Source organism: Clupea harengus, unplaced genomic scaffold (genome assembly GCF_900700415.2).
Source record: "Clupea harengus unplaced genomic scaffold, Ch_v2.0.2, whole genome shotgun sequence".
NCBI classification, from domain to species: domain Eukaryota; kingdom Metazoa; phylum Chordata; class Actinopteri; order Clupeiformes; family Clupeidae; genus Clupea; species Clupea harengus.
The window spans coordinates 112-12,340 of record NW_024879934.1 but is presented as its reverse complement, the minus strand read 5'-3'; the positions used below and the strand labels follow the sequence as shown (position 1 = coordinate 12,340).

Here is a 12,229-nt window from a genome sequence, read left to right as displayed (position 1 = left end):
TCACTACAGTCTCAGCATGCCAGACCTGAATATATCTTCGTCTTCTTCTTCTTCTCTTTATAGGCCTCACAATGCTCCCGTTTTGCATCTCAAGATCCCAAGTACCAAGTGCAAAAACAGCTGCTCATGGAGTCTGAGTTTCATAACAAAACCAAACCTGTTGAGGTGTCCGCTGGGTAACATGAGTGCAGTGTGGGCGGCGTCAACCACACAATCACCGGGACTGATGCTGGCTGGCCGCCCGTCTTTCCCTCTCTGAAGGGCTGCTATTTCCATCAGTGAAAACGCTGAAATGCTGCCATTATGATGGAGGACCAAAGGGCCGACAGGCACCTGATACCCGATCCCCCACCCCCCACCCCTTCGCCTTTGCTGTCGTTTCATATCTCATACAGCCGCATGTGTACAGAAGCACTCAATGCGGGACCTGTGATGGCAGTGAGGGAAACCCCCTCTGCTCGGAAATGGGGAACAAACAGACCATCTTCACCCCCCAGCAGCTAGATGCCTACCAGGTGGGTGCAACCCAAATTAACACCCAGAAAGGAATTTTTTCTTTACCTCAATGTCTACAGAGAGGGAAGTTATGTGGGTTTGTCTAAGTATGAGGATACTTTATGAAATTATTCGTTTGATTTATTGATTGAAGTTATTTTTTGATAAGCGAATGTAATTATTTACCACAAAGACGAGATGTGTTTAAGCACCTTTAGGAGTTCTCTGTGTTTAACGGTTAAATGAATATTCATGAAGACTGTATGACAACAGAGGGCCCCTGTGGGGTCTAGCGTGAGAAGGGCCAGGGCAAACAAACACACACAGCACATACGCTGTCTTTACATGCATGATCAATTAATGTACAAATGTAACTTGAATCTACCCTGGATGTGCAGCAGAATTGTTTCATGGATAGATGTATGTTGTTGTGACTTCATGTTGTTTTTAAATGCTCATGCATTGTTTATATTTGTATAATAATCCTGGATGGGTCTTTGCATGAATCCGAAGTATACAGGGAGATTAGTCATATATTATGTCCTTCATTCTGTAGGACTGTACATTCTTCACCAGGAAAGAAATCTTGAGGTAGGTAAACTCCTGCATACTTGGGGATTATTCCAAAAGAGGGCACAAAGACAAGTGACTTTCACCTTGCATTTGAGGCGTGAAAACCAAGACTGAAAAACAACAATCCCTTGTTAAAAAGACATCATCTCTGAAGTTTGTTGTGTTGTGCCTCACCAAATCTTCAAGTAAGCTGAAAGTCATGCCATGTGATCATACACAGCTGCAACCGAAGAGCGGGAGAGATGGAGAGATAAATTAGCTACATGACATCATAAGAAATGTCTTCTCAAAGCTGCGTCCTCCTAAGCCTTAAAAATATGTTTTTAGATGATGTGGAAGTAATTAATTTAGATCATTAGGATGTGTGGAAATCAGCTCTGTAGATGTATACTCAAATTACACTCTGCTAATCCTTAACAATGTTGGTTATTGATCATGAACTTCGGAAACAAAACTTACCATGACAACTTTGTAATGTGCACTCAAAATGCCTTAGACTGTTTTTGTTAATCATTTATGACACTGAGCATGTTGCTGGATCACTGCCAAAATTTTGGCAAATGTTGACAAAAATCTAATATAGTAATTTGGTATTGTGTAATGGGGGAGGTGTAGCTTAGCACATCTTTTGTTTCTTATTTATGAGATATTTTATTCATTCACCTGTCAGACTGTACTGATAAATGACCTTAAAGCTCTATTTTTTAAGTGATACGGGAGCTATACATGCACGTACACGTTGGCTAATTATCAACCCCAATGTACTTGAGACAAAACTATAATGTTATTTTTAACTGTGTACACAAAATGCATTTGTTAGACTGTTAACTGATTTGTTTGCCAATGTAAATATTGGCTAATTACTTCCCAAATGTATTTCTGATACAAAATGCAATACAGTAACTTTGTTATGCCGAAATGACGTAGGTTTCAATTAGTTAGTCTTTATTTTTTTGTGTCTTATTTATGAAATTATCTTTTATTCATCCGCCTGCCAGGCTGTACCAACGCTACCGTGACCTGGCCCCACAGCTCGTGCCGCTCGACTACACCAGCAAGCCAGATGTGAAGCTGCCTTATCAGCTGATCGGCAGCATGCCAGAGCTGAAGGTGCACTCTGCCTCCGGCCCAACACTGGCATCTTGGCTAAAGCAGAGGCCGCTGGTCCGCTCTCTCTCTCCTTTCTATCCCTCTCTCTATCTCTCACTCATTCATTTACTCACTCACCAACCCGCGCTCTGTTGTTCATGTATTATTCATCTCCTACTAATTGTCAGTAGTCTTGGAGAGTTTACGTGTCACCAGATCCTTTCAGGCCCAATGAAAGCAAAGGGCCCCCCTGCGTCTCCTGGTCTTTGAAAGGGAGGAGAGAAAGAGAGAGGGGTCACGATCAGGAGTGCTGGTGGCAGCAGTCGTGCTTTATGGCAGCTAAACAAGCCTTAATGCCCAGAGAAAGAAAAAACTGAATGGACCATCAACATTATACCGAACACAAATTACGCTTTTAGAAGATTAGCTCATTTTGCCAAAGTCCAATGATGTGTGCTCTGCAAACATACCAACTGGGATTATTCAAACAGTTCTTTGTGAATAAGGAAACGTTCTGTGCTAAAGCTTTCAGACTCAGAAACCATGTTATGTTGTAGGAGATTTGATTGATCCTCTGTTTTAAATGGATTGTGATGAAGTGAATTTGGCCGTGAATGACATTTCCTTGTTTTTTTGCAGGATAACCCTTTTCGCCAGAGAATAGCAGAGGTGTTCTCAGAGGATGGCGAGGGAAACATGACTCTAGATGACTTCTTAGACATGTTTTCAGTTCTAAGCGAAATGGCACCAAGAGACCTGAAAGCCTATTATGCCTTTAAGATTTATGGTCAGTAGCTATCCAGACCTGAGGTTACTTTAATCTCCATGTCCCACTTTATAGTGAAAAGGCCACAGATTGCACCCTGTAGCAAACACTTTTTCATTCTTAAGCTCCAGTGTTGGAAGTACACTTTGGTATAAAGGGTAAACACCAAAGACAAGTATGACAGAAGAAACATGTAATCATTATGCATCGGATATACAGTCATGATATATTAGAATTATAGAATACAGTTTATGAAATAATCATGGTATATGTATATGAAGTGTATAGTATATGAAATGTAGAGCTGTAGTCTTGATGTGATGAAGGCACTTGAACTCATAACCAGGCTCTGAGATGTGTGACAGGAGTGCTGTCAACAGTCTTTATGTCTGTCTGATGATGCAAGATAACTAATGGAGACTGAAGCAATGTCTTTGGGCAAGCGAACAAAAAGGCTAGTAAATTATTCACCGGCCCGTTATAGCAGTGGTCTGTCCGTGAAAGGAATGCATGCCAGAGTCTCTCTAATTAAATGATGGCAGCTGCATAAGATGTTTCAAGGCACACACCATGGTCCCTGGTCATGGGTGAAGGAAAGTGTTCATGCATTATTCAAACGTATTGAAGAGATAGTTTAAGATAACTTAAGGGGCATGTTGGTGCTGTTAACCGTTTGAATGCTCAGAGAAAAAGCTTGCCATTGGGGTCACAGGGTCAAGTCCAGTTAGTTGTTCTGTCTTCAACAATGCTTTTGAAGTTGCCAGTGAAACCAGTGAAGCATACAATTCTTTTAGATTCTGGACCTTTTTTAGGCGGAAGAAAGATCATTTAAAGTGCTTTTTGTTCAATAATATCAGTAGACTGCGTGATAAATGCAGCCCTCATATTTAACACTAATAATTCATTTTTCATACAGTGAATGACTAAAAACGTAACACTGCCTAATATTTCCCTTGTTTCGCCACTGTTATCATAATAATTCTGTTAGGTTTACATGCATATTAGCTTAAGTACTGAACATCTTGTCTGTTTGCCTAAGACTTCAACAATGATGACTTTATCTGTAAGTCGGACTTGGAGAACACGCTGACAAAGCTGACCCGCAGTGAGCTGACCGAGGATGAGGTGAGGATGGTGAGCGAGAAGGTCCTCGACGAGGCAGACCTGGACAACGACGGGCGTCTGTCGCTAGAGGACTTCCAGCACATGATTGTCCGCGCTCCAGACTTCCTCAGGTAAGACTACTGTATAGACTTAAATGTGCACACTGCGATTCTGGAAAAGCTTGCGAACATGTGAGTTCAACAGCTAATCAAATTGCACACCTCCCCTCCATACTCCTGAAGCAATGTGTGGATTGTCTGGAATAGTGTATCGCTTGGTCTGAGCCACTTCCCATTTTACAAGGCTAGGATTGTAAATACACAGAATACACATAGACGACAGCTGGAGGACCACGAAGGAGCAACTCTCTGAATTTCACAAAAAGTGCATTAGAATCACAGACTGCTCCTTTTATGCTTTCTTTGGTGGCAATTTTTTTTTTCATTTAGCTGCCAATAAATAAATTATTAAGTTTTATACACAGATCTCGGACAGGACTATTTTTGAAGTAAATTAGTAAAGGAAAATTAAGTTATAGAGTGAGCCTTCCATGTATCCATAAAAGGGAAGTTAAAAAGTCATACTTTAAAATTCAAGCAGGTTGCAGAGCATTGAAAGGAACTCCTCTGGAAACAGTAACCCGTTGTTTTCCTTCTCAGCACTTTCCATATAAGGATATAAAAGCCACTATGTTGTGAATCCATCTGAAGAGAACAGCCTGGGAGGGAATGAAAGAATGTCTCCTTGGTGGCTTTACAGCACGACGAAGACTAGGAGCCCAGAGCGATGAGCCTGAAATCGACACACTCTACCTATCAGACAGCTGCAATGTGCAGGCTAATACAAGCTTGGATTAGCATTTTACTGCTGAAACCCTTACTTTCAGTGCTAAAGGGATTCCTGCCTGTCTCATGTTTTCCTATTGCACCTCTCGCCTTGAGCAACTTAACTCAAGAACCACTTGTGCCCTTACTCCGCTTCACATAAAGGTCTTTCACTCGACCTTTTAGCTTAAGCAGGCCTCAGTGACTGTGGAGACTGTGCAAGACTCAGCTGACCTGTGTGGTAAATGAGACCCTTGCAGGGTGAATGGGCCTCATTAAAGGTGACCCTGCAACACTAGAGGCCTGTGGGAAGTGTGTGAGGTCTCAGTTACACCGCGTCGCGAAAAAGGGACGGAGCTGGTCAGAGCTGGGCACTGCAGTATATATTAAAGGTTTCTAATGTCTCCTGCCTGGGTCATTGCCTTTTTATACACACACACATTTTTTTTAAAAGTCTTATTTTAATAAATCAAAAGTACAGATATCTACAGAACCGTAGATCGATTTCATATGATTTTAGAAAGTACAGTACAATTTTTTTTACGTAGATCTCTTTTTTTAGAGTGTTATTTACAATTGTTTTTTTTTTTCCTCCAAAAGGTAATTTACTTGAAATCTTTCTCCCCATATACCTCTCAAATCAACAGATACACAAAAACTGTCTTTAAAAAAAAAAAAAACTGAAAGGGAATTGGATATGATATGAATGCGACAGCAATGCCAAAACAAAAACAAAAAATAAATAAAGAGGGAGGGGGGGGGGGGCGCTGTAAGCATACCTGAAGACGCACGAGGGTAGGAGGTATGACAGAGTAAGTATCACTGAACTGCAGGGTGATCAGCCACCAAGGGCAGAGAGAGGACTCTCTCAACATCCTTGCCAAATTTCACACCAGAGCCAGAAAGGTGTATATAATGGAATTCACCCATCATCACACAAAATGGAGCATTGCACATAAAGAGACTTGGGGGGGGGGGGGGGGGGGGGCGACTAAATTATGAGACCATATCAAAATCATACAGGAATGTGCTCAGGGTCGAGCAACTGCTGTTGCCATTTCCAAAACTCTTTTAAAAAAAAAAACCCAGGTAATTAATAAACAGGTACGTTTTTAAAGGTTGTCAATATGAACCTTCATGATGCATAGTTTTCAAAACGAAAAGAGATCAAGTATTAGCAATTAAGACAAAGGGTTCGGCTGTGAACGCATGCAGGTCTGAGCTTAGCAAACAGACTCAACAGAGGGTGGCAGATGTGGGCACCAGAAAAAGCCCCCAATAATAATTATAATAATCATAATAATAATAATAGGGAAAACCTTTAATACAAGGTATCAATAGAAAGGGAAAAAAAGAAAATGAAGTGATCACTGGATCTCTTTGGACAAAAGAAATTGAAGGGGAAGCCAGCAGATTAGTTTAAATAGGCAAACTGTTCCACACCCAGGGAAAAACACCTCAAAATGGAAGAGAAAGTTGTCCTAACTTGGAATCTCCTGAAACAGAGCAAAACACCACAAGCTTCTCCTCGATTCAACATACAGAACACTGTTTATTTTTTTGTCTCTAACGGAATGCTTTAACCACCAGGCCAGGCACCAGAGCTTCCCCCAAGATAAATCCAAAGCCCCAGTGTGCTCGCTTGACTCGCAATGCAGTAGGCTGCTTACAAACTGAATTTCGAAGACCAAATGACAGTCGCCACTGGTCATGTTGGTATGCTTTCACTTTGGGGAAAAAACATCTCCCCTACAATAGACTGGTGAGGCTGCATGTATCCAAAACCTGGCCAAGCAGGCGCATAGTTATATTAAGTCTGAAATGTGTTAGCTATACATCTTGGGTTTGAGTGAAAATCTACACCCCCCCCCCCCCCAGGCCTTTGCGATTAAATCTCCTTACCATTCAAAACAGACCAGGTCTGACTGCCTCCACCCAATCATAAGACTTACTTTAGCGAAAAAAAGAAAGCAGAAAGCGCAGAGAAGTTCCTGGATGAAAAGTCAAGAGTGAGAAAGCCAGAAACAGTGCACACCTAAAGCTGACATTAGGAAGTGCCTGTGACCAAAAGGGAAACCAGAAGGGGCCAAGCGGCCTCCACTCCACACTGCAGGGGTGAGTCATCCCACGCAGAGGAAGCCAGCGACGACAGAGCTCTTAAGGGCTGAGGCTCGCCCTCTCCTGATCGCACAGCACAGTACAGCTGTAAGGGCTAAGGCTAGCTGTCTCCAAATTGGTTCCAAGAGGTTCCAAGAAGCTCAAGAGCTTTACTGCATCAACTTTGGCAAGCTGATGGAAGCCAGGGCATTTTGTGCATTGTGCAACAACTCTTGGGATTTATACCGCTCTGATAAATACTAAAGGTGTTTAAAATAAATTTCAAATGAAACTTATCAAAACATGAAGTCATTAGGTCCATATGAAATGTCAACGTATCATTTTTTTTTGCCAAATAATACTACTACTAAAAAAACAGATACGTTGCATTATGCAAAAAACACTACCACTCTGCACAGACTACTCACAACACAAAGGTCACTCGTAAAGTGCAAGGGACTTGCAGGGTGGCCCTCCCAGTGAAGTATTGCTGGAGGTGGACTGAGACGGCCATGTGTTTCTACAGAGAGGACATGTTTTCTGTGCGAGTTTGGGTCTTGAAGCTTGGGCGTGCTACAACCTCTCAGAACTTCACCGAGACAAGTCCTGAGGTTTTTGGATCATATGAGCAATGGGCCAAAGCTTTGGGGAATTTCTAATAAAACATCTACAAAAAAAAAAAAATAATAATATGACTAACTTGACAATAACATACAAGATGTGCACAGATTCTGCATAAGAAAATCTCTATAGCATGAACAGGTAAACAACATTGGTAAGGTGGAATGTAGTCCTGCATAAATATGGCGTTTCGGACCATATGCCAGGAATTGGTTAAGGGAGTTATTTTTTCAGGTAATTAAAACAATACAAAAGAATGATATATATATAAAAAAAAAGAAAAAAAACTCACAAACAAGAGAGGAGCGATGCCTAAAGTGTAAGTGGCCCACTACAAGCTTCGTATTTTTAAAGTTAGGTCAAGTGATTGTCGCGGAATGCATGGGGATTTAAAAAAACAAAAAAACCCGAAAACTACAAAAAAGGAACAAGACACAAAAACAGAATGGAATGGAGAATAGAAACTTTCTAAACAGCGCTCAGGGCACAACAGCAACAGATTACGCTCTACAGCCTGACCCTGGAAGAACAACAACTCTCAAACCAAACTGTCGCTTCCGGGTTGAGTGAGGTTGAATGGGGTTGAGGGTGGGGTAAGAGTTTGGCAGCGGCATGCTCTGACAAGAGCTCCGAAACAAGACTGTCGGACAAACAGAAGTGGTGGTCCTCCTCTTCCCGAAGTGAGGACGCGCACAAAGACAGTGAGCGCCGCTTCAGACCGGTTCAACCCGGCTCAGCTCTTCACCTTGACCAAATACAGCCAATCAGAAGCATGGCAGTATCAGCAAAGGATCATAAGCCTGGAAGAGGATGGCGTCACCTGCATGTATGTCTTATGGAAGAACATGGATGGAGAGCAAACTACTTCCATTGGCCAACTGGTAAAGGAAGGACAGTGGGGCAGGGAAAGAGGGCTGAAAAAGAGGGAAAAGCAAAAGAGAATAAGAAAGTGAGAGAGAGAGAGCGAGAGAGGGAAAGAGAGAGAGGGAGGGATGGAGGAAGGGATGGGCTGGGGAGTGCTGAGAACAAGAGCACAGTCCAGTGGCGTCCAACTCGTACGGGCGTGTGTGCGGGCGGACGGTAAGGCGGGCCAGCGTGGTTTCACAGGAGCACACAGCGGAAGAAGCTGGTCTTTTTCTGCTGCTGCTCCGTGGTGATCTTCACCCCGTGGTTGCTGCCCTGCGGACTGTTGCCTTCCTGCAGAAGAAGAAGCAAGAGATGATAAACGAAAGGCTCTCCACCACCCTCAGAACTTTCTTTTCTTCTTTCAGACATCACATGGAACAAAGGACTGGATGGAAATCTTACCAATTTTGTGTCCATTTTTGCCTTGATGTCTCTGGCAAGTGTCAGGAATGCCTAAATATAAAACGGACACTCAGTTTCCAACCAACCAGGGCTCAACACATCCAACAGCACCACAATGTCATTGAACATAAAGGATGTTACATATACTGTATATATTTACTCACGTTTTCCACATTGATATTGGCCTTTGCACTGGTCTCCATGAACTTAATGCCATACTCCAGAGCCAGCTGTATTAAGTGAGAAGGAGGAAACTGGTTGATCTCTGACAGTGTTTTACTGTGGTAGATTGTCAGCTATCAGATTAAGTCAATGCCACAAATCTGATTTTGATGATCAAAATCTGATTTGTTAATCATATCCACTTTAATTAGGATGAAGAGCAACACAATTACTACTTATTTCCCACATACATATGCTTTTATGACGACACAGTCTCTAGTTTAAAGAAACGTCTGATTCCTCCTTTCTCTGAGCTTTCAGTTAGAATGTACATACACACTTTTGATGGCAACCCAAGACGAAAAAAGGATTTCCCAAAATGCAATATTCCCTTAGCTGCCTTGGTATCAGGAAAATAAACTGTATCCTGCAATACAAAACGCACCTTCTCGCCTCTGTCTTTGGACACCTGTCGTTTGTCATTGATGTCACACTTGTTGCCAAGGATCATCTTCTCAACATCCGCCGACGCATGCTAGGTACAGATCAAAAACATCACATAAGTTAAAACTGTGTGCCTTCACTATTCTCATATATCTCAAAATTACATTGGTTTGTGGTCATGGAATGCAGTCAGTGACATAAATTTCAATGTTTGCTTCTACAACATTCCCGCCATGGCACCCTATAAGACTAACTTCTTCAATGTTCCTTATCCAGTTCTTTATATTGTCGAAGCTCTTTTCGTTGGTGATGTCATACACCAACATAATGCCCTGAGAAAGATAAAAAAAATAATTACATCAGTCTCATTCCACTGCTGTCATTAATGTGTTGAGCCATTTTAAACACATAATTGTATTTAAATAAAAATTGGAATGTTGTCAATATTAACACTAGTATTGATGTACCTAATAAAATGAAGTGTACAGCTCCAAAAACACTTTTAAGTGTATACTACCTTAGTTTAATTACACTACTTTAATTACACAAAGAAACCCCTATTCGATTGTACAATGACAACTGTCACTGGCTCATTTTTTTATTTGAAATGTATGGATGTAATTTAAACTTACCATGGCTCCCCTATAGTATGCTGTTGTGATTGTTCGGAATCGCTCTTGACCTGCTGTGTCCCTGCAATGCACACATTATGATCAATTTAACAGTGCGCAGTACCACTAAGGGTACCACTTACAATACCTCTAAGCAATGCTGTGATTACCAACGAGAACAGTACAGACCAATAGGTCAACTTACCATATCTGCAGCTTTATCTTCTTGCCATCTAGTTCTATTGTCCTAATCTTGAAATCAATACCTGAAAAAGAGAGGTTTTTGTTACCAGTGAAGAGTACATACTAAACCAAAAGCACCAACGACAGACTAGGGTACTTAAATGAGGTTAAGCAATTGCATCTGCATACAAAACTGTTTAAATGGTTACAGTTGTGTGTGTAATGCACACGATAATCATCATAACAGCAAAACTTGGCTATGAAGAATTTTGATGAATATTATAATAATAATAAACTTGATTTGTATACCAGCTTATGGTGGGACGTACAGTGTACTAATGGGTGATCTCATGCGACGACAAAGAGTATAGTTAATAGCTATTCTTGACAGATGGAAAAAGACAACTATCGCCTGAAAATATATGGGTCTATGACATAGCTGAACTACGAACCATTAGCTAGTTAGCTAACGTTACATCGTCAACTTTCAGGCTTCGTTTCGTACAGGAAATTATATGAGGCCATTTCGCTAATCTAACTGGAATGCTGACTAAATATGCCGCTAGCCAGCTAACTGAACTTGTTAGCTTTGAAGCTTGGTGACCAACTAGCTACAAAGCTATTCCTCTAACAGGATGACAATTGGCTATGGCAATTATGATCATTTTACTGACCACCTAAATGTTAATATTCTGTTGTCCACAAAGTCCATATTAGCTAAGTTACCTATGTAGTTAATTAGCTAGGCTGATAGCTTGCCGGTGAGCATTAGACGATGACTTAGCCAAGTTAGTTGGCTAGCTAGCTAATGTGAATGAAGCGAACACAGGAGCTAACAGTTCGAATAAGCGGAAGCAGTTCGTAACTATGATACAACACACATTAACACAGACATACGAATAAGAGTGGTGTACACAGTGTTAAAACACAGAAACTCATCCACTTCCCACGTTCTGGGTTGGTTGCAGTCAGTGTCTTGTTATCTATGATAACAAATTGGACTACCAGACTATACTAGCCAAGCTAGCGTCAATAAGCTATGTGTTGTTACCCAGCTAATGGACATCCAACTTTGACAATCGTCATAACCCGGCTAGCTAACGTTGGATGTCTAAATGTGCCATTACTATAGTAACAGATGAAAAAAAACAATTGGGGTATATACATATTTTCAGTTACAGATATTTTGGCACATATCGTGCTACCGAGCCAATTCATTAGTTAGGTCCTCGCAAGCTATCTGATAGGTTTAGCCATTAAGCTAGCAGATGACAGTAGCTATCTAGCTAGCAACCATAGCTGAAGCATTTAACAGCAACAATCCAAGCACTTTAGACCTAGCTCCATACAAGCCAATAATAAATACCTATTGTGGAGATAAAGGTGGAGTTGAAAGCATCCTCTGAGAATCTGAACAATACGCATGTTTTTCCTACTCCGGAATCTCCGATTAACAGTAGTTTGAACAAATAATCGTACGTCTTCGCCATACTTGATATTGCGGAAATCCCGCCCGGCAATAGTTCAGCGCCGCGTAGACACTGGTATGACCAGCACTTCTATGACCACGCCCCCCTTAACGTTGCTAGCTGTGCATACATGTTGGATGTGAACGACCCGTTTTTGTACAGAGACTTGATCACACAACTGTCAGTGTGTATGTATCACCAACCAGAGTAAGGGCATAAAACTACCATTACATTTTCTGGTCCAATGTTGTGGTATTCGACGTCAATCTTTACCAGAAATGCAATTTGGGTGAAAATGTACGCATGCAAACTAGTATCAAATCCTACAGTGCCTGCGAGGCTGACCAATACCAAAGGCCTAAACTTGTTCCAGCCGTCTGTTAAGTAACGTTTGACACACTTTTGACATTTCATGGCAGTTTGTATAAACACGTCTCCAAAATTTATAAAACTTTATTACAACTTCTTCAGAGATACAAAACA

General features: G+C 41.4%; 2 protein-coding genes across 2 annotated transcripts; one reads left to right on the top strand and one right to left on the bottom strand.

The window, feature by feature from the left end:
* Nucleotides 1-139: 139 nt before the first annotated feature.
* On the top strand, nucleotides 140-4,752 carry cib3 (calcium and integrin binding family member 3). The gene is made up of 6 exons (XM_042705572.1): nucleotides 140-515; nucleotides 1,052-1,086; nucleotides 2,067-2,178; nucleotides 2,797-2,944; nucleotides 3,963-4,158; nucleotides 4,687-4,752. The coding sequence occupies exons 1-6, from the start codon at nucleotides 465-467 to the stop codon at nucleotides 4,706-4,708; spliced, it is 564 nt and encodes a 187-aa protein (XP_042561506.1). The 5' UTR covers nucleotides 140-464; the 3' UTR covers nucleotides 4,709-4,752.
* A 540-nt stretch (nucleotides 4,753-5,292) lies between these two features.
* On the bottom strand, nucleotides 5,293-11,826 carry rab8a (RAB8A, member RAS oncogene family). The gene is made up of 8 exons (XM_042705570.1): nucleotides 11,644-11,826; nucleotides 10,300-10,360; nucleotides 10,116-10,176; nucleotides 9,738-9,815; nucleotides 9,485-9,574; nucleotides 9,042-9,107; nucleotides 8,878-8,928; nucleotides 5,293-8,766 (listed from the first exon to the last, which is right to left on the bottom strand). The coding sequence occupies exons 1-8, from the start codon at nucleotides 11,765-11,767 to the stop codon at nucleotides 8,671-8,673; spliced, it is 627 nt and encodes a 208-aa protein (XP_042561504.1). The 5' UTR covers nucleotides 11,768-11,826; the 3' UTR covers nucleotides 5,293-8,670.
* Between the last annotated feature and the right edge of the window lie 403 nt (nucleotides 11,827-12,229).

Coding starts and splice junctions, on each gene's coding strand:
- cib3 (XM_042705572.1), top strand. CDS start 465: ATGGGGAACAAACAGACCATCTTCACCCCCCAGCAGCTAGATGCCTAC. Junction 2,179..2,796: donor GCAGCATGCCAGAGCTGAAG/GTGCACTCTGCC, acceptor GTTTTTTTGCAG/GATAACCCTTTTCGCCAGAG. Junction 2,945..3,962: donor TTATGCCTTTAAGATTTATG/GTCAGTAGCTAT, acceptor TGTTTGCCTAAG/ACTTCAACAATGATGACTTT.
- rab8a (XM_042705570.1), bottom strand. CDS start 11,767: ATGGCGAAGACGTACGATTATTTGTTCAAACTACTGTTAATCGGAGAT. Junction 10,177..10,299: donor AAGATAAAGCTGCAGATATG/GTAAGTTGACCT, acceptor TGTGCATTGCAG/GGACACAGCAGGTCAAGAGC. Junction 9,108..9,484: donor CCAAAGACAGAGGCGAGAAG/GTGCGTTTTGTA, acceptor CACTTAATACAG/CTGGCTCTGGAGTATGGCAT.